The sequence below is a fragment of the Cordyceps javanica genome, chromosome 3 (assembly GCF_051103115.1).
Source record: "Cordyceps javanica chromosome 3, complete sequence".
Classification (NCBI taxonomy): Eukaryota; Fungi; Ascomycota; class Sordariomycetes; order Hypocreales; family Cordycipitaceae; genus Cordyceps; species Cordyceps javanica.
The window spans coordinates 1,486,090-1,506,762 of record NC_139297.1 but is presented as its reverse complement, the minus strand read 5'-3'; the positions used below and the strand labels follow the sequence as shown (position 1 = coordinate 1,506,762).

At 52.0% G+C, this 20,673-nt stretch overlaps 1 protein-coding gene across 1 annotated transcript; it reads right to left on the bottom strand.

Annotated features, from left to right (window-relative positions):
- Nucleotides 1-3,134: 3,134 nt before the first annotated feature.
- V2A60_004677 (uncharacterized protein) lies at nucleotides 3,135-5,201 on the bottom strand (the record flags this gene model as incomplete). Its single annotated transcript, XM_083255994.1, has 2 exons — nucleotides 3,135-3,426; nucleotides 3,538-5,201. 2 exons carry the CDS (start codon nucleotides 5,199-5,201, stop codon nucleotides 3,135-3,137), a joined length of 1,956 nt encoding a protein of 651 aa, XP_083112120.1.
- Between the last annotated feature and the right edge of the window lie 15,472 nt (nucleotides 5,202-20,673).

Sequence of the window (20,673 nt, the reverse complement as noted above, 5' to 3'; positions counted from 1 at the left end):
TTTGCGGCCTCGTTAATCGCCAGAGCCCGATAGCAGAACAGTTATGGCCAGGCAATGACTGACTACAGCATACGAGTAGCACTGACTGCCCGAGCCTATGCCGATATATCGTCTCCGAGATGGCGGCTCGTTGCCGTCTGCACACAGGGTCCAGGCGGCGAGCACGCGCCGCTTTCGTCCGCGTAGACGTCTCGCCGTGGCAGCGGCAGCTTGGATCAGTCTTGCCGCCCACGTGTGTCTAATGGCCTGTCTTTTGGTGGTCTTTGATCCTGTTGCTGCGCCGGAGGCCCCGACCCACTCGAAGCCAGAGCCGAGACGCCTCCAACTCGGGAGGAGGGTTGGTTTGCGCACGGATGAGGCACCAGGGCCTCTTGCCTGGCATGTCTCGATGCAGAACGAATGAGCCTCATGACCTCTGACCCGAGCATTCAAAAGTTTTGGCTGGGAGACCAACATCCTCCGATCCAAATGTGTTGTTGTTGCCGCACCGTCACCCGATCTGTGGTGTTTTGCTTCTGCTGCCGGCGTCCCGAAGAACTGTTTTGGCGACAAAGCCTGCGTATCATCGGAAAGACTGCTCAAATTTCATACGACTGAAAGGACTACGGTATCGACTTGTCGAGCGGGCATCGGCATCGTGGTTTGCTTGGGCATGTTACCCAGCGGGCGATGAGGCCTTCGAAATTCACGGTTCGTATGCGGAGGGGACCGCCTATGAGACGCTGGCAAATTAGCGAGGCTTCTGTCAAAATTTTTTCCAGAATACCGTTACCTGGCTTTGGTTATTCTCACCTTGTGCTTTCTCTTGCTTTGCAACTTTTCAGTTGATGCAGTGGCCCGCCCTTAAACCAAACTTGTGTGCCCCCCCTGTTGGATGCTGTTCTTGTCTTTGATAATGTCTGACGGCTGGCACAATGGAAAGGCATGAAAAGCTAACCATGTGATCATTTCGATAGGTTATGGTATGACTGGCATCCCTGATATTGGTACTTGCGCTGCTATGATGCAAGATATCGTCTATGGAATTCCTCGCTTAACACCATGGCCCCCCAAACCGGATTATGCACGAACCTTGAGCACCGCTCATGAGCCCGTCTGAGCCATCGTAAGGACTCGGAACCAGAAGAGGAACAGTGACCTATCAGAACCATCGCAAGGATCATACAATGAAAGATAGTGCCCATTCCAGGCTAGGCTCTGAGGGTGGGTGTGCGCTTCATCACTGTGACGCCTTCTCATTAAACTTTTCTATGAGGGAGCTGCAAATACGACATGTCCAAGTGCCCACGGCCACGCCGCGCGATCCCTTCACTGTAAAATGACCAGCGAGTCATGGTGAAATCGTTCCGGACAATCATGTCCCCATGTGCTATTGTACGGACGTCTTACAGTCCACAGGTTTGTTTGTCGAGTCGTCCTCCGCAGCTCGGCGGCGCGCGCCCAACCCAACGCCACGAAAAAGCCACACACTATACCACTTCTAGGAGGGTGTTTTTTTGGCCGTTTGGCATCTTTCGTATAAATGAAATTAAGTCTGAAAATTGGCCTTGACAAATGAACAAGCAAAAAAGACCCTCTCGTACACCATATCATTCTTGATAAAAATAGCATTTGCTCATATTAGACAGAGGGGCGTGTAAGTAGAACCATGCCAGCGCCGAGGGCCGCGGAGTCCCTCTTTTTTTTTTTCCTATTTGACATGGGAACTTTTTTTCAAAGTTTTCCTCAAGTCAGTCTTCTATTCCAATAGACTCATCAATCTGAAACACTTGAAGAAAAAAAAAATAAATAAAAAGGGACGTGGAGTAATACTATCGAACCAGAGGTTTGTCCCCTCCCCCCCGGATTGGCGAATAGGAACTCACACGCCCTTCCTTGAATAGTAATAAAAGACACAAGTTCAAGCTTTGGTGGATGCTTTCTCGAGCCGCGCGTACGTATGTCAATGAGGCGCAGTTCACCTCCCACGGCTGCATCTCCATTCGCTCCATCGGCCGGCCTTTTTAGTAGCCTCCCCCTCCCCTTCCCTTGGCTCCCCACATGCACATATACGGCCTGCCTGACAGGGGAGATTTTTTTTAGTCCTTTCTCTTTCCCTTTCGGCTACTCCATTTACACACCCCGTATTCGATCCCCTGTCTCCCTTTTGCCGCGTGGCGTCGATATGCTTCATTCTTTTTGGACCTTCTTTGCCGAATATGGGGCCTTGTTGCTTCTGCTCCGGCCGTCCTAGACGGGTAAACAGGCGCTAAAGTCCATTAGACTACTGGCCGTGGGGGCCCCCGGAGTGAACCTTTTTGACTGGTGTGTTTCATATTTCAGCTCTTGAAGCAGCACTTGCAAGTGAGCGACGCGGCTCGCTAGACGAAATGAGGCAGGTCATCGGCGAACTTGGGCCAGTACGTCACGATAGCAACGCCAATGGCCGGCCGGCATGTGTGGTCTAAGGGAGACGTAAAGCGAACAGTCACATACAAGACAGCGGAACAAATGGTTGATGTAAACAGCAAAAGTGCGGCTCGATTACTGCAGACATGGCTGCTACTATGGAGAGATACTCAAAGCCGTCAAGTCATTACCTGCCTCAGAACAGTCCATTGAATAAGCCAATTTTGGTCTGGCATTGTAGCCCCAATAAAAAAACAAAACAATTATCCCTGAACAAATTTTCCGTATCCAAGTAAAATTCAAGTCAAATCAAATCCATATTACAATTCCCGGTTCAAATTGACTCTCGGTCAAATCAAAATAAAATCAAAACCAAAAACTCCCATCGCCTTGCTTCAAATCGAAATGCTGGTTGCTGGCCCATGTAGCGGATAAATCAAAAGGAATGTGTACATCTATGCTGAAGATGGTCGTAAAAACGTCGCAAAAAAGGAGTGTCTAATGCAGGGTATCATTGTCGTATGTAAGGAGGGTCGGATGAGATATATCCTGGGGTATCGCAAAGGAGTGTGGTCGAGATCAACTCGGAATGAGTGTCATCGTGTGGTTGGATAACCAGACGGTTGGTAATGAGCGAGTGTGCAAGGAGTGTGGTGTACATGGTGTCTGTGTCGCAGAGAGAAATCAAATGCGAAAATGGCAAAAAGTCCAAAAGCGTCTCCAACGGGAGGAAGAGGTCAGGCCAGTTACGTGGCCCGTCCTTTGCCCTTCGGGTCCTGCTCGGGCACTAGCGGTGCTTGGGTGAGAGGCGAGGGCGGGTGAAGGCCAGACGAGATAGAGGTGTTCTGGCGGTGGCGAAAGTGCACGGGCGAGCTACTCGAAGGCATCGGAGACTCTGGGCGGGGAAGCATCGTCAACGCATCCGGGTTGTACATGGATATGTCGCCAACGTAGCTCGGCGGCGCATACATGGAGGCGGTGCCGTCCTGGTGAGGCGGTGGATAACTTGCGTTGCTGGCCAAGGAGGGGCTCGGGTTCCTGAGGTAGAGAGAAAAACGTCAATCCGAATGGTCTTGGCCGAGATAGAGGGCGCCGGTGTGAAGGGCGAAGGTACCTTAGATCCACACCGGTTGGTTGGGAGTGACGAACCCGACTCCGTAGTTGAGATGCGAATCGCCAAGCATGGGCGAGTGACCAGTCTGAAAGTTTTGCAGGTCAAAGGAAGAGTATTCCTCGGCGTCGCTGTAGGCGACAGAACCCTCAAAGGTAGACGAGGCAGGAGAATAGGCCACAAATGAAGGCGAGGGAACATTGAGGTAGTGGCCGGCAACAAAGGGAGACGGCATCATCATGGGGCTACCCTCAGCAGGCACAGAGACGGCGTTGTTGAGCATGGGCATCTCCTCGGTACTGTAGCTGAAGGCAGGACTGCCGTAGATGTATGGTTCTGTTCCGACAGCGGTGACAACTTCCTCGGTAGCGACGGGAAAGTTGGGAGGGTTGAACTGAGGGAACGAGCGCGTCCTCTCGGGGTTGACCCAGCCCATACGGGACCGGAACTCGCTGACCGTGTCAATGGGGAATTCCATCAGAGTCAAGGGAGTGTTGGCGCTCCTGGGCGCGGCAGCAACGCTCATGGACATGAGGCGGCGGGCGATTTCCTCGACGGGTAGGATGGAGAGGGAACCAAAGTAAGCAGCACCAATCTCGGGAAAGAGGCGTTCCATAAGGAGAGCCACAGTGTAGAGATGCGCAATAACAACAAGTGAGTTGGCAGAGGCACTGTAGTTCTGCAGGTAACCGACGGGCATCCAGAAGAGCCAGGTGCGGAGTGGCTGGAGACGCTCATACTGCTGAGCAATGGAAAGGGTTGGGGTCATCTTGCGGGCGCCCTTGAGGAAGCCAATAAGATGCTGAACCTGGTTGGTTTCCTCCCTGTGGTGGCGAAGATGGGCCTCGACCTTTTGGACCTGATCTAGGGTGCGCTGGAAAGCATCCAGGTCATCCCTTCGGGGCTGGCTGGGGCGGTGCTCGGGATCGGGCGAGGGAGGAGCTGTAGGGAAGGTGCAGCTTTCGGCGATGAAGTCAGTAAACAGAGACTCGTGCTTCCAGCCCTCCATGGCGTCAATGACGGTAGCGGTGCCCTGCATGAGCTGCGTCCAGCTGCGCCAGTCACTTGCTTGCCAGGACAGAACGAGAGAGGCGGCGAGGATGGCGTCCGAGGACTCGCGAGAGAAGGAGCTAATAGCAGCGTGCAGGCCGCTAAAGGCGATGCCTCGGTGCTCAAAGGCAATGTTGCTGACACGACGACAGTCAGTGAGAAAAGCAATATGCATGGCGGAGAAGGCGAGGAGGGCATGCATGACGTAAGGTGTCGTGGCGCCAATCTGCAGGAGAGTCGGGATATGGCGAGTCCAGAGGGTAAAGTTGTTTGCAGACATGGCGGCCAGCTGCTGGTAGAGAGCAGCGAGGTGGTAGATGAGGCGGAGATCATGGACCGAGTAGAGCTGAGCGATGGGAGCCGGGTAGAGACCGAGAGAAGGGAAAGGGAAAACACCGCTTCGACGCCACTCGGCAATGTCAGCCTCGATCTGAGGCGTCCACATCAGGTCAGGCTTATCGGGGGTGGCAGAGCGCTCGGGCTCCGGAGTGACCTGCATGTCATTATAAGGGCACCGGATCTTGTGCTTGGTGCAGTTGCGACACTGGGGGAAGCTCTCGTCGCAGCGAATGTGACGGCGTTTGCAAGTCTCACAACCCTTGCGAGACTTGGTGTGGGAGCGGCGAGGAGGACCACCACCGGGACCGGCCATTGTGTCGAAGACGTGAGGCTCAAAAAGTGAGAGACCTGTGATGGATGAGTATGGGAACAGACAAAGGGGCGGAAAGCGGAACACGCACGTAAATATCAAACCACAGGCAGCGAAGCTGTGGTCAAGAAGCGAAGGTGGTAAAACTGGTCGGGCTGAAGAGTGTGAAACGTGTAGCAGCCAAGGGTGTCGGAGCAAGCAGACACGGGGACAGAGAAGCGATCGACAAAGTAGCAGGATGTCGAGGTGTCGGGGATGGATCGAAAGGTCTCTGGGCTACTTGCTATAGAGTGGAAAGGATTCCGTGATTTTTGGTTTTTTGGGGGTTTTCGGTTTGCAAAAATGAGGTAGCGATCGTAAGTGACTTGAAGTCGGTTGTTGCGGTTTGTGGGATAAACGTGTCCAGCCAGGCGGATTGCGGACAGTTGAGAAGCGGAATCGTTTGGAGTCCTAGAGGACAATAGTTGGATATAACAGGTTACAAGAGGTTGTATGTTTAGATATGCATCTAGAAGCGGCTGCAAGAGACGGACACTAGTGGCGTGTAGGCGGTCTTGGAGCGGCGGCTTTCTTGCAAGGCAAATTGGCTATGTCGCTATTGTAGGGGGGAAGAGAGCCCGTTTGCGAGGACAGAGGCAAGCGAGTATATTTTCGAAGTAGCGAAGAGGCTGAAACGAGTCGTTTTGAAAGAGGATTGTTGTTCAAGACGGCAGCAGCGGGGAGGAGTATAGTCGGGCGTTGGAGGACGGACAACAAGCGCGGACAACAGAACAAGACACTAATAAGCGAATGACAGGAGTCGACGAGGACTTCCTAAGAGCGAGAGTGGGAGGAGCGAAGGTGGGAGAAGAAAGCGAAGGTGTAAGCCAGAGAAGATGGATATGATGAATATGATGGGATGTAAAGTGAGGTTGGAGGAAGAGGATGGGGGGACGAGGATTGTTAAATAGAAACAGTGGAGGCGTAGGGAAGGCCTTGGGGTGTGTGGGTGGTGGTAGGCTGGGCGTTGCAGGTGGGCGTTGCAGGTGGGTGTGGTAGTTAGTAGGTTACTGGTAGTAGGCGAATAGGCTGGAAGGCAGGTAGAGACACTGAGCTCAGAGTGACCGCCTGTCAACCACTAACCACCTGGGCATAGTAGGCGGACACACATAGGTAGGTAGGTAGTATGCTGGAAAACAGTGGGAGTGAGGGTAGAGACGGGCGGCGGAGAGGGGCGACGGCGACGGTGGTGGTGGGAGTGGGAGGGTGTGTGTATTGGGTGGTGTGTACAGATGACTACTTTATGGCGTATATATTCCATGGTGCATATTTATGGTGTATATTTTAAGGTGTATATTTCATGGTGTATATTCCATGGTGTACTCAGCCTGTTCTAAAAGGCGTGGGCTTGGTGGCGTGGTGTGTGGATGGGGTGAATGGGGTGAATGGGGATGAATGGGGATGAATGGGGTGCACCAAAACCTCTAGGTCCCTTCCTAGCATCTGCGGTAAGGGTGCTTCCTGTTGCCGGGCTGGCTGATCAGTACTGGGTAGCACCTGGGCATCAAGAGAGTGAGATGGGTGATGGAGTCACCATGGGCCAAGCAGCCAAGCCCGTCCCCTCCCACTCCCTCCCACTCCCTCCCACTCCTCCAACCCCGTCAGTCCGCTGCATTTGGGGCCTGCAGATGGTTGTACCACAAGTGATAATGATGGAGCAGGCAACGAATCGGCACTGATTGGTGGTGTTACCAGTTCAGCACCTGTAGGCAGGCAACTACCCAGGTGGTGGTGCACTGTAAGTATCAATGCCCGCCGCCGCCGTACTTGTCCTGCAGAACCGGCTTCACCGGATCTCCTGCTGGCTGCTTACCTACGTAGGTACGTACCCAGCAATGCACCTTTTGGACGCAGAAAACACCTTGTAAGTAGTGACGACATCCCACAAGATCACTGAGTACCTATGCACAGGCGCGCCGAGCGCAGTGTGTTTGGCCCAAGGAGTCCCGAGGGCGTGTATTTCTGCGGAAGCACTGATTTGGGGGGGGGGGGGTGTTGGGCCAGCAGGACTGGTGGGCCCGACGTTCTTTTTTGAGCGGGGACTGTCAGTTTGACCAGCTAAAATAAAGAAAGAAAGAACGCTAATTAAAAATAACAAGTAAAAGGAAAAAAAAGAAGAAAAGAAAAGTAAAAAGAAACAAGACAGAATGGGAAAAGCACCCTTCTGTCTTGCTGACTGACAGGGCACCCACCCAGTTCAAGCAGGTGGCCCGTTGCAAAGTTTACTTATATTAGGACAGGGCGACAGGCGCGCTGTGGACCGCGGTTGCCTGGCACTGGGCAGAAGCAGAGGAAGCGGAAAAGCAAAGGCATCGATAATTGTATATTGCTTCATGCATCATTCCCGTCGAGGCCCGTTACCAATTACCCATGACTCTCATGATTCAACATGGTGAATGCTTCCTCCCCCTCGGCTCATTGCCCGACGCATATTCCATGTTGGTGGCCAATCTTGTCGAGTCGAACACATGCGCTCCATGTATCTGGTCCCCTAGGCCCATGTGGTGACTGGGTCTATCCATGTTGGCTCGCTCAGTGATATGGAAATTGCTGCTGTGTGTCGTGGGAAAACATGGCCCCGTTGACGCCCCCCTCTCTTTCTCCCTGTTGCCGTCTCCCTCTCGCACATAACAACAGCCTTGAACCATGCATGATTCCAGAGCCCCAAAAAGAACATGTCCTGATATTGACTGAAAAGACGCAAGAACAATAATAATTAAAAACAAAAAGATGGGCCTTTTATTTTGTTTTTCATTTCATCATCACCACCACCACCGCCGCCGCCGCTGCCGCCGCCACCAGTCATCGCATCTATTTTGTCTTCTCCGAATGACGCACATGTCCCGTTGCGGGTCCTACGTCCTACTTACCTACTCAGTACTAAGTAATACTGAGTACTCCGTACGGATTACACTGAGCCAAGTTGGAGAAGAGCACCAGGCCAGGTGGTCGATGGTGGGCGGGCCTCAGAGCCTCTCTCTGCCCGGTGCACACTAAACCTCTCTTGGGATCCGAGCAGACGAGATAAAAATAACTCTGCCTGCTGCACATGCACAACCAGACAACCCCTTCACCACCACCAGTCCACCACCACCATCATCTCCATCAACACCATCACCAAACAGGCAAAGTAGCTCGGCCCAATCCCCATCTCCAACTGTCCGTCTTCTGCCAACTACTAAGTAATGCTCCCAACCTGCCGGCTCACGTCCGCATCCACACCTCTCCGCGGAGCCTTGCCTGCCGAAGGAGCCCACCTTTGCCCGTTCCCTCGTCTCGCTCCTTCTTGGCCGGCCTGCTTCCTTGCCAATGATTACTCAGTTGCCAGCACTGCATGGCTCGGTTATTTGCCTCCAGCTTCACACACCTCATCCTCGCGCGCTCCATTTTCCCATCATCTTTCGCACATCACCCTAGCCGCGCACTCGTCGTCACTCATTAACCCAAACCTTGCCCCCTTTCATTCAAGTTCCACCCGCGGTATTATTAGCCATCCTGGTTCTTCCAAGTACGCGGAACAAGCTGCCGCCACCGCTCGCCATTATACTGGTTTACAGAGTGTTTGCAGTAGAAGCTGCTCACTACTTGGTACGTGGGGCTTTTGTCTGATGCATGAGATGTCTAATACACCTTCTAACGTTTCATTGCTGCCCAATTTCATCCGCCGTTGCCGCTTGCTATCGGTAAACCTCTTAGCAGCATGTTATGATGTCCTCTAAAACCGCTCTTCTTGCACTATACTGCTCATCATTCGCACATTTTTCTTTCTCTTTTTTTTCGTGGAAGGGTAGCGGATATGAAAAAAAAAGAAAAGAAAAAGAAGCAACCCTATATTAATGCCGGGTACTTGAAGCAATTCTCTCAATGACCCTCGATCAAGTACTTGCCGATTTACATGCAGCTACGTCTTGTTCCACCACCTTAAACGCAAGCCACAAGCTTCCCTAATATCGTACCCCTCTATTCAAAGCTGCACCCGACCAAAGTACCCCATGCACACCCTCTTCAGCTTCCAGAACTTGTCGCATCATAGATGGAAGAGCAAAGATCAGGGCCAGGGGTGCTAACTCCTATGCCAAGTGAGGACCTCAAAAAGGGGTCAGGAACTTTGTCACTTACACTGCTTAGAACGCGTCTATTGGTGAAAGACTAGGCCCTGATTTCCCTCGTATCGACAAGCTCGATGGGTCAAACATGCTGCGCCTCCGCATTGCTTTGATTCATTTGATCGCGAGATCCCTTGGACCAAATGGGGACTCTAAAAAAGGGTTCTGAGTCGAAAAGAAAGGGTCGACCAAAACTAAGCCGCAGTTGGTACACATAGACAAGGAACGACAGAGAAGAGGAGGGTCTACAGCGTCGTAGTGATTCCCGTGGCTGAGACTGAAGCGAGGCCGACGCTAAAAGAGCGTCCAGTTGGCATTCTTGCTCCCCGGCAGCAAAAACAGCTCAGATGGGTCTCAGCTAACGGGGCGGACGACTAACAAGCATCTGCCAACTCTTGCGCGCGCGCTGCCCGCTGTCCACGGCCCACGTAGGCCCGGTAATAGCATAGCAACGATTCCCAAACGCGCTTTTCGTCATGCCAAGACTTTTCGTCTCCGGCGCCGTTGGCCCAGGAGGAGGCGAAAGAAGAGAAAAAGCAACCAGAAAAGAAAAAGACTAGCTCCTTCAACGCCAGTGGCGAGGGTAAGCGTTTGTCTCCGGGTCTACAGCCTGGTTGTCGCCGTAGTCGTCTACCTACTCAGTATTCACCGCCCACCGACGAATGCCAACCGCATAAGAGTCGTCAAAAGTGGCAGGGCTTCATAGCATAGACTGATAATGAATGGGACGAATGGGCCCGGTCGCCCGGTGTACTAATACATGTGCCCACTGCGGCTGGCGGAGGGGGGGCCGACTGCACGGCATTCTCGCGCGAGGTACGGAGTACTTTCTGAGCATGCCCATTCTGATTCTTCTATCTCACCTTCTTTTCCCCATGTGTCCCTTGGGCCTGCGAACTGGTGGGCTGGGGCGAGGCGACAACAAACCCACCCGGCACACCAACAGCTTTTTGGTCCAAAAATAGAACTGCATACATACATGCACATACTATTACTGAGTACTCACTCACAGGCTCACAGGCACGCACACAAAGACTCACACACGGTACCACCGGTACGGCTGCACAAGCATGTAGGGCGGCACACCACGCCTCTTCGCAGCGACGCTGCTTGATACAGTGGTGAGCGCTAGCTAGACCGCCGCGACCCTCGCCCACGTACCGGTGCCCTCATGCACGTTACCACTGACCCTTTTTTTGCTCAGATCAAAACCCTCTTTGGCCCTGTAGCGTCTGTCTTGGCTGGTAAAATGCCAGATGCCACTGAAATCAACGACCCCCCCCTCCTCCGCCCCGTTCCGAGACCCAATGACAGCGGACTCGGAAGCGGAGCGGGGTGGCCACCGGCCAAGAAGAGAGGGAGGAGAGGGGCCATGAGCAACAGCAAAGTCAGCAACCCTGATATACCGCGCTCAATTATGCAACGTATCGACCAAGGGGCCGCTGCCAGCCCAAGTCTTCGAGAGATGCCGCGTAATCTATAATTTCGCTACCAACGTCCTGTCTTTGGAAATAGCACCACGGTAATTTGTATGCCTGACCCGCCTTCTTTGGTGAGATTAGATGGGAATACCCAGGCACTGCTCAAGGCCCAGGCTATCAGGAACTGCATGTTTCATTGTTAGTTACTAACTAGTTGCCTTCCTCTGCGCCGCTGCATCCTGTCGAAATGTTTGGCCACGCAATCAATCAATCCGACCACTGAGCGGTAGTCTTCTTATGTTAGTGCAGTGACACTTTGCACTAAAAACTAATCAACACACCAAGTACAGCCGCATTTCACCGACGGGAACCCTGCTGGCTCACGTCCCGTGTCTGCCACTACACAGACAAAGTGTGGCCCAAGTACTCCGTACGGAGCCGATCTGTGCTGGCCAGGTGATCATCCATGCGTGCAGCTCAGTCTGTGTGGTGCGTCTTTGTCTGTGGGCGCGCGGTGAGTTGCCGACAGCGGCCATCCGCACGTCGCGCATGGTTCCTCTTTTGAGAAATCTCGATGCAATGGCACCTTTTTTTCTCAGTGTTCCGCAGAGACATGCTGCGCTACTGCGTATCATCCAACCGAATCAGCATTCTGTTACATAAGGATCCTCTGCTCTGGCCCGCGAGATGCTGCGAACTGCTTCAGGCTTCGCCCGGCGCTGCTGCACAGCCATTGTGAACTTGGTTTTCATTCCCAAAAGCTCTGTTTTATCCAGAACTGTCTTGAGGATAACGGACTCAGCAAAGATTGCCATCCGTTACTGGTAGAAGCTGCTTGTCGGACCCTTTCTCCAGCTAGCTAGCAGGTATTATTAGCGTGTCAGACAAACCCGAGACGGCCTATGACCATCAAGTACTGGCGTCGTGGCGGAGTCTACGCTGTAGATCAGCCACGGGCCTTGATTCTTGTTGCTTTTAGCTTTTTACCTGTGTTGTCGTGCATTGCTCTGAAACAATAGCAAGCTGGAGAAGTGGCCCGCCAGTCGCCGCTTTCGTCCGAGATGCCAACAACACCACCTTTGGTTTTTTTTTTTTTTTTTGGCTTTTTGTGGGGGGTCATTCTACCGACTTGTGCTGAATCCCATGATATCATTTTCTAGCGTTGCCAAGCCGCCAGGACAGGAACGCTAGACTAAAGCAGTATAGCAGTTGAACTCATGACAGGGGACCTGGCGGCCAGTGATCCAAGGTTGCACAAAGAGGCATGGAGCGCGCGAGCGCGCCAGATGAATAGTGGGTGGCAAGTCGGCAAGAAAGATATGGCGAAGACGAAATAGTGTCGACTTATCGCCCCTGCCGGATTGCAACGTGGGAGCGGTCAAAGGCTGGGGCCGTGTGCTACGAGATGCAAGATGCGGACTCGTTCAAAGCGACCTGCAGGTCTCGGAGCCACTTGTGATGGGAAACACCCAATCATGGTTGACGTTGACGAGGCTGCTCTGAGTTAGCCAGCGAGTGCATTGAGCATACTGACCGATTGTGGTGACAGTATCGCTACAAGCTCATTCAGCAGAGCGCGAAGGAATCTTTGCGGCGCTTACCTGCAATATGGCCCGAGCAGGAACTTTGGACAACTGAGTGACCCCTGCATGTCGTAAACAAGAAAAGGAACGATCCTTGGAACGAAGACAGCGGCCCCTTCCGTAACGGAAAAGAAGCTTTTTCCCTTCTCAACGGAATCGACGAGGGTACCTAGCGAACGAAGCAAACTCTACGGCTTCTGCAGGGGGGGCGGCTGCAAACCCTTGTGAGGGCTGTTGCGTGACGGCAACCCTGGCCTCCCAACCCCAGGCTATCCTCATTGCGGCTCTCAACTCCTACCCTTGCCTCACGCCAGATCTCAAATCTCGTGTCCCAAATTGGCGTCTTGTTTCGGTCATTGCCCATGACGTTGACCCCAGTCGGCTCTTGGACGTTCTTGTCCGTTTCTACGGAGTACACTGGCAGCCATTCAGTGATACCAGAAGCCGCCAACTCAACAACAGATGGGCCAGGATGGCGATGGGATTACACCGGCTCACCGTCAGGGTGTCGACATGCGATTCAGGGCAAGTTTCACATTATTGTCGTAGATGGTCAAGGCTAGGTTTCTCCTGGTCGAAAGAAGAAAAAAAGGGATAATCTTTTGTATTGCGGTTATTGTGCCTTTTCGATGACCTGCCTGATCGGTACAGGGACAAGGGGGGGGGACGCGTGTGCAGCTCCATCCTGTGAATAACATCGTCCATGAGAAATGACCTGTCCTGGGCCCCCGCAGCGAAATGCCAAGTGGTTCACCGAAGGGCGGCTTTTGGTCATCGGCGTCTACTGGTAGAAAAGCAATAGGTTCGTTGTTTCATTTCAATTCCGCTTTCCGTCATTAGTCTTTTTTACTTCATTTTAAAGAGCCAATAACATGGTCCACTACAGAGTCATGCAAAGCCAAATGGCAAAGTTGGACAGATTCCAGTCCAACTTGAGCGGTCCTTTTTTTTCCTTGCACCTGTATGGTCTTGTCGGCAAACTGGACAAACAAGAAAGAAGAGAAAGAAACAACCACAAGAACCAAGTCCGTCACTTGCTAGCGCAGTGCAGGCGAATCTTGTGTTGTCAGTCAGCTGGGCTAGCGTTGGCGGAGGGGGCTCTGTGGGCGGCGCTTGGATCCGCGGATTTGCTACTGGTACATCCAGCCCAGGCAAAAGAAGCACCACGGCTTTTGGCCTGGCAAACCCCCCACCACCACTGAGCATGTTGTTGGCCGGCGGGGAACAGCATCCGGGACTCGCTGTCGACGTCGAATTTATAAATTGTTGACCATGACTGGTTGCGTCCGGGTGTCCATCTCCGCTTCAATCGTATCTCCTCCCCCTCTTTCGCCATGACCGCAAAATGCCTTCGATTGGTTGTCTTTACTCACCAACTACACCACCGGCATGACCGATGCCCATGATCAGTATTTACTTGCTCGCTCTATGATTTCTACAGCGTCACATTAAGCGTCGGCATCCTGCCAGTCCAGCCCTGAGTTGGCCGGCGGCGTGCCGGCCCTGCATTCTTGGGCTGCAGGATCCGGTTGACCAAACGCGGCTGAGTCGTTCCGTTGGCGAATCACCATTCATGTCTTTTCTTCTCGTCGTCCTTGTTTTTTTGAGTTTGAGCTGCCTTGAAACTTTTTCTTATTACAAAGCATTTAGATTGCCATATTGAGTTACCCAGATCCCCATCAATTTATCTATTTTGCCATGTGCCAATATAAATGAAAAAAAAAAAAAAAAAGTGGTTAACAACATTATACCCGGCGCTATTTTGTCTCCGCAAGTCGTCGCGCACTGAGCTGCCTAAAAGGGAAAGCGGATCGCCACCACCACCCACCCGACGGGTCAAAAGCTAGAGGAATGACGAAGAAGTTGCAGAATTGCTGGTCAAGTTGTGCATGTATTGTAGAATGCAATTTTTGCAGTACTAGAATGGACATGTTGGTCCCGCTGATTTGTTTCAATCGTTTCGCAAATAGAAACTATACACATGAAGAGGCGGGGGAAAGAGAGAGTAAGGGGGGGTGTGAGAGATAGAGACACAGAGAGAAAGTGACGTCAATCTTGGATCCGACAGCCGAATCGCACTCTCTCTCTCTCTCGCTCTGCCTCTCCCGAGCTTGCAGCACTGTAGCTAGCTCCGGGTGGCGACGTGGGAAAAAAAAAAAAGGGCTGTGCCCGGGCCCCGTTATTCGGTTGCTTCTGGTTTGAGCACCACGCCAACTCACTGGCTGGTTCGTTTGGGGCTTGTCTGTTGTCTGTGTGTTTTTCTATGGTGTGTGTGTTTTTGTTTTGTTTTTTTTAACCTTTTTGAGAGACGGGGTGAGGAGGGCAAGATGGAACGTTTCATGGGATCAAAGTTGTCCGCCGTCGTCCCCCCCACCCCATGTGCTCTCTCTTGGTCGCACCCCCGAGGGAAAGGCAAGACACACGCACGCACGCACGCGGCACAACCTGCAGCGATCAACTTTGTTGGCAATATTGGTCGATCAAATAGAGGTGCAGTGTAAGCAAAGGGGGGGGGTTGTCTCCCAACTCTACAGAGTTCTGTCCCGTATACTGCGTGGTGCTCTTCACCCTGGACAGCTGATTTACTGGAAAATGTTCCATGATAAGGGTTTGACCGTAGTCGCGCAAATGTCTTGCACGAATTTCCATTTTCGGGGATGGCTACTCGGATGACGGTATTCGCTTTCATAGTACATGGTCAAATTTGAAGATGGACCAAGGGTTTTTGCATATGGCATTCAAATCTCTTCACATCTCTCTCTCTCTTGTTCCATATCGCTCCTTTCTTATTCAAGTCCCTACTTACTTTGCGTTTCCCTTGACCTTGCTGGAAAACCGGTTGGCCGGACAGAGAGAGGAAGACCGGCTGACCAAGGCCTTTTTTTTTTGGCGCGAGTTCCACCAAGAAACGAGGCTAAGCCCTGCGCCCGTCTCTCAAAAAAAAATCGCGACTTACGCCGGGGCCCGAGTTCGCCGGCCCTCCATCCTCTGCTTGGTGACGGCGAGCTTTACGGGATCTGCGCCCGAAGCAGTATCGGTGGGAGGCGATGTCGACGTCGACAGAAAAGGGAAAAAAAAAGCACTGGCCGAATCGAATTAAAATGATCTCCGTCAAGGTCTAGGGCCACGGTACCAGGCACATGGCAAAGTGGATAAAAAAAGGATACAAAGAGGGAAAATGGGATGGGAGAAAAAAAAAAACAAAGTCCCGTGGAGATTTTTGTTGGTCAGGCGACCCAGTGTTTCCGGCAAGGCGGTTTCCCCTCTTCTTCCCATGTGTGGAAAAGAAGAAAATGGTTACAGTCAAAGGTTGTGGCGTGATAGTGGCAACCGACAACCGACAGCCGGGCGTCCGCACCGCCGTCGCCGAGGGCATGTTTGGCCCTTTTTTTTTTCTTGCCTCCATTGGGATCAGAACTGGGCCTCGGGAGGGCGGCCCTATCACGCTGGGTCGTCGCGATAGATAGATGGCTAGGTAGGGTTGTGTTGCATGATTGACCAGCGGCGACGGCGGCGACGGCGGGGAGCTCGGAAAGCTTGCCCCCCCCCACGCACGATGAGCCGTCTAAAGATAGGGTAAAGTGAAAACTTGGCTCCATGGCTTCAAAGGGGGCGTGTTGTGGTATCTGTGTCAAGTAAATTCTTCTACATTTTGCAGTTTGCTCTCGTGATGCATTCGATATGCTCCCTTGCTTCTCTTGTGACCCGGGCTAGGATACACAGGAGTTGCATGTTGAAGGTGATTCAGCGCCACGGCGTGGCATGAACCATGTCGTGGCCGGGATCTTGGTACCTGTTCGTTGCCAGTGTGTCCCTGGAATGATGATTTTGTGCCGAGGGTTGAATCTCGTATCTCCACGCGCTGAGTTGTCCTGAGAAAAGGATAATGCTAATAATAAAAATAGACTCGCCAATAGCATGGTGTTGCTGCTACCTTTTCATCGTCTGGAACATGACCATGGCTGCTGCCGCTTTACTTTGGTTTACTTTGGCGAGGGGATCAGACACGTCACAGCCATGGTCATGATGTCGTTGCATTTGTTACCTTGTTGTTCCACAGCCTGCACGCGGCAGCCTGCTGTCTTTGCTCTGATTTCCAATTACTAGCCCATGCTGACACGATCCTCTAACCGGGTCCCGATGATACTGCGCGATGCGAGACTGGGAAACGTAATTGAAAAGAAAGAAGAAAAAAGAAAAATGGCAGACATGACAGCAGGCAAGACGCACCACGTCAAAAAAAGGTAAGACGGCGGTCTCGAGATGTTGAGCTAAGAATAGTAACGGCCGGGGAGAGGGGGCGGAAAGCAAGAAAGATGGTGCTGATTTTGACCCGGTAAGCAAAAATGTTGATTGAACGGACCGGGAAACGAGGGGGGGCCGCAGCAAGCACTATAGCGTATTCTTCTTATCTGTCCCACGAGAGCATTCAAGTGATTTTGTCACGAAGGAATTAATTTACGATTGAGCATCGTTAAATCTTTTTTTTTTCCCTCTCGCTGAGGCTGGGGATGGGGGCTTTGGGCTGGGCAGCTCGGCATAACTCATCTCAGGTGGGTAGTTTAGCCCCGCATATTTTGTGAAGCGAACCAGTAAGATGCCAGGGGACCGGGGGGTCGAGGGTCGCGGCAGCTATATTTAGCAAGACCCCGGTTCCATGCATATTTTTTGATGCGGAGGATAGCGCTGACCTTTTCAGTCAAGTAAGTAGACCTTGCCAAAGGGAAAAACAGCGAGGAAAAAGAACAAAAAACTGACGAGAGAGAGAAATCGCATGGTAAAGCTTGGGCAGGGGTCCTCTCGGGGCAACTTTTCGCGATCTTGACTCTCTCGCAGGCCAAAAGAGGATCAACGGTACCTTGCGCTTTTCATTCTGCACCGAGGACGAGGTCGTTTGTCAGTGTCTGATCAGAAGCTTTCATCCAAGCAGAATTTGTTTTTGTTTTGTTTTGTTTTTTCTTTTTAAAAAAAGCAATGCAAAAAGTTTCGCAACGGCACGAAAAGGAAAAAAATGAGACCGTTGCTCTCAATTCCCATCCTCGACAGAGATCCAATTCGGCAAGAGTTCATTACGCCGAGGACTGCGCTACAGAACGGGCTGGCGTGGCTGGCTGGCTAGCTTCCTTTTTTTTCTTTCCCATCCCCCATCCCCAATTGCCCTATGCATGTGTGTTTCTATTTTCAGCAACCATCCTTTTTTTTTCTCCGCGCCTCTGCTAACGCTGCAACCGACGAGCAATGTGCTGTACTGCCCCTCCCCCCTTTGCCGGCATTCAACCCGACTTTTCGATCCAGGGAAGGGGGGGGGCGTGTTCGATTCGATGGTCCACCGCCGTTGAACTTGGCTTCTTTCCTGCAAGGCGGCGGTGGGTGGGCTGCTTTTTGGCGGACCGTGCAGTAAAAATGTATACGGTAAGCTTAAAGCAGCTGTCATTCTCACATGATTTTTTTTCCTCCGCGATGATGATACGAGAGATGGAAATGGAGAATGGGAGAGAGAGAAAGATAAGCGAGAACCGCATACGGACGGACGGGCAGCAGGGAAAGAGTCCTTGCGCTCGTCTTTCTTCCATGCGTCCAAGACCAGCGCTCCCGACCTAGTAGTGTGCGGGAAGCCCGTTTTCCCTCAATCTTCTAGTCCTTGGGAGGGAAAGCACCCCATGTCCTGCAACTTTGGAAAAGCCATACATACACGAAGGGAAATATATCGTCCATACCATCACACGCCCACTCTAGACGATGGTAGCATGGTCATGTGGTGTAAGTGGCGGCGGACTTGAGGGTGAACGAGGGGATGGGGGGCTACTCTCTGCTGTTTTGGCTCCGGAGCCGAAGAGAAAGAGAGGGGGAAAAAAGAGCCAAGTCACCGTCATGCGGAACAGATCATCTGTCTCCAGCCTCATGCATTTCCCAGCTGAGTGGCGCTCCTTTCTTCCTTTCTTTCCCTTTTTTTTTTTTTTTCTAGGGGCCCTCGCCAACCAACCGGCCCGATAATTTAGGGTTGGCCCAAAAAGAGAAGAAACCCGCTATTGCGGGCACTCTTGTTTCTATTTTTGCACACCGGCGAGGATTTAGAGCCTTGACCTGCATACAGACAGCGAGCAAGGCTGTGGGGGGTCGTCTTCTGTTCTTGAGATGCCCTTTTTTTTTTTTCCCTTTGGAGTCCCTTGACATGCAGAGTGAACGAGAAAGAGGGGGGAGGCGGGCCGAGCAAGGAGCCACAACACTGAGAAGAGCAGATGTTGGTTTGTCCCGGTTCCCTGGGTCATGTCTCGCCGACTACGTCACTGGCAGACAAGGCGGCCGATGGATCAAGCCTCCCGGGTAGGTCAGCTATGACGACATGTCACGACAATCGTCGTCTTTGAAAGAAAAGTGTAGGCGAGGGGACCAATACTAGATCGTGGGTGTACATGTGTAATGATGCCTTTTCCTTGTGAAAGATAATTTTCCGATAATTTTCCTCTATTTGCCATCAATAAAAGTGGCATCATTATGGAAAAGGTTGCAACAAGCATCTGTATAGCTTCAACGACGTGTCACACGCATCACTACAGGGTACCATGTGCAACAGCCGTATCACCTCTGACACGAGTGCTGATGGTCTTTAGGAGTGCAGGCCCTTTTTCTTGTTTCTAGAAAATGGGGTTCTTAAAGAAAAGAAAAATAATCATGCCATTTATTACGAAAAGAGCAAACACCACCGAAACACCAACAGTCGCCGCTCCGCCCCGGTTGTCGCAAGAGAAATGAGCCCCCCCGGCTCGGTGCATGGCGATGGGGTCACACGAACCCATTCCCATGCGGCCAAGTCAGACTCGTCTCCCGGCCAGATGCTGAAAATAACTTCCCTTTACAGCACATGCGGCGTGAGGCGCAAGAGGCGGTGTACGTCGAGGATCCGCCAGTGATTCGACCAATTCTCTGCGAGGCAAGAAAAACAGCAACAATAGGACAAGATTACGCCGTGTTACCGCCGCCATTGTTTCATCAATGCCATCAATGCCATCACGCTGTGCGGGGGCCCCCCCCCCCCCCCTCGCCCGCCCTCAATTACCTGTGACCTTTTGCGGCGTCTCGTGATACTTTTTCAAAAGTCCTGAGCAGTTGTTTCTGACGCTAGGATACAAAGTCCGAGTGGAACTGACCTCAAAAAGCTTGTAAGGAAGGACAGTAGTTACGCGTCCTTGGGGTCTGTTCTCACGGATCTCGTCGCGATGATCGTCACAATCTCCCCCTGCAGTAGGGTTAGCCTGAGCATTTTACGATGGGAAAAAAAAAATAAAGTTACAATGTATTAATATTAGTGAACAAATACTTGGCATGACAATCCCAACATCTCACAAAGGCAGCTGTCAGTGAGTAGTCAAAGTGGGCTGTGGGCAAAAAAGAGGCCGCGTTTCCGATTTCCTACTAACCGCAAGTAGTAAGAGATGGGAAGAAACTCTAAATTCCAAAAAGAGGATCTCTCTCCAAAAGTAGTATCCACGGCGAGAAAGACCTTGTGTGCCTGTCCAGAAACCCGTTGCACCGGGTGGAATTGTTGTTTGTCCTTGAGTCAGGTTGGCCGGAGGCTTCGCACGTGGCGCCCCGAGAGCCGTGGTGGAGAGCCGGCGCCACATGGACAACCCGGTTGACAGCTACAGTTGGGGGTCACCAGAAAAGTATCAACTCTCGTTCGAAATGAGCATCTCCGAACGGAATGTCGAGAAAGGGCAAAAGATAAAGGCGATCGAAAGGGTGAGAGAGACCAAGGTCGTCGAGCGGCTAGAGGGCACGGGCGCAGAAAGGAAAAAAAAAAGGTAACCCTCTTGATCTGACGAAAATACGAAGGGGAAAACCTGCCATCGTCGGAAACTACCCGAGGGGCTCCGTGATGATGAGGCGGTGTCATCTGTTCAAGGGGCCAATCGTGTACTTGGCCAACATGCGAGTACGGAAGGGCATGAACAAATCGACCTTGATAATAGCATCCTCGGTATTCCGTCGCTCCTTGCACGCCCTGTTTTTTCAAACGACCAAAGCAGACAGTGCTTCTTGCCAAGCCACACGTCATCATGTCAACGGATGTCTGGACTGGAACATTTAATGCAACTATCAAGTCAAGCACCAAACAACAAAATAAATGCCCTCGTTGAATGGCACCAAACCGCAAAGTTTGTACGAAAAACAAAATCAACTATCTACTTGGTTTTTGGCCTTGTCAGAGCCATGCTATGAACCGCCTCTTCCTTTTTTTCATGTCGTAACTTCCATTCATGCTATTGTTGTTTTCCTCGTTGTTTCCCATACCCATGTCGTGTTTTCCAGTCAACGTTTTAACCTA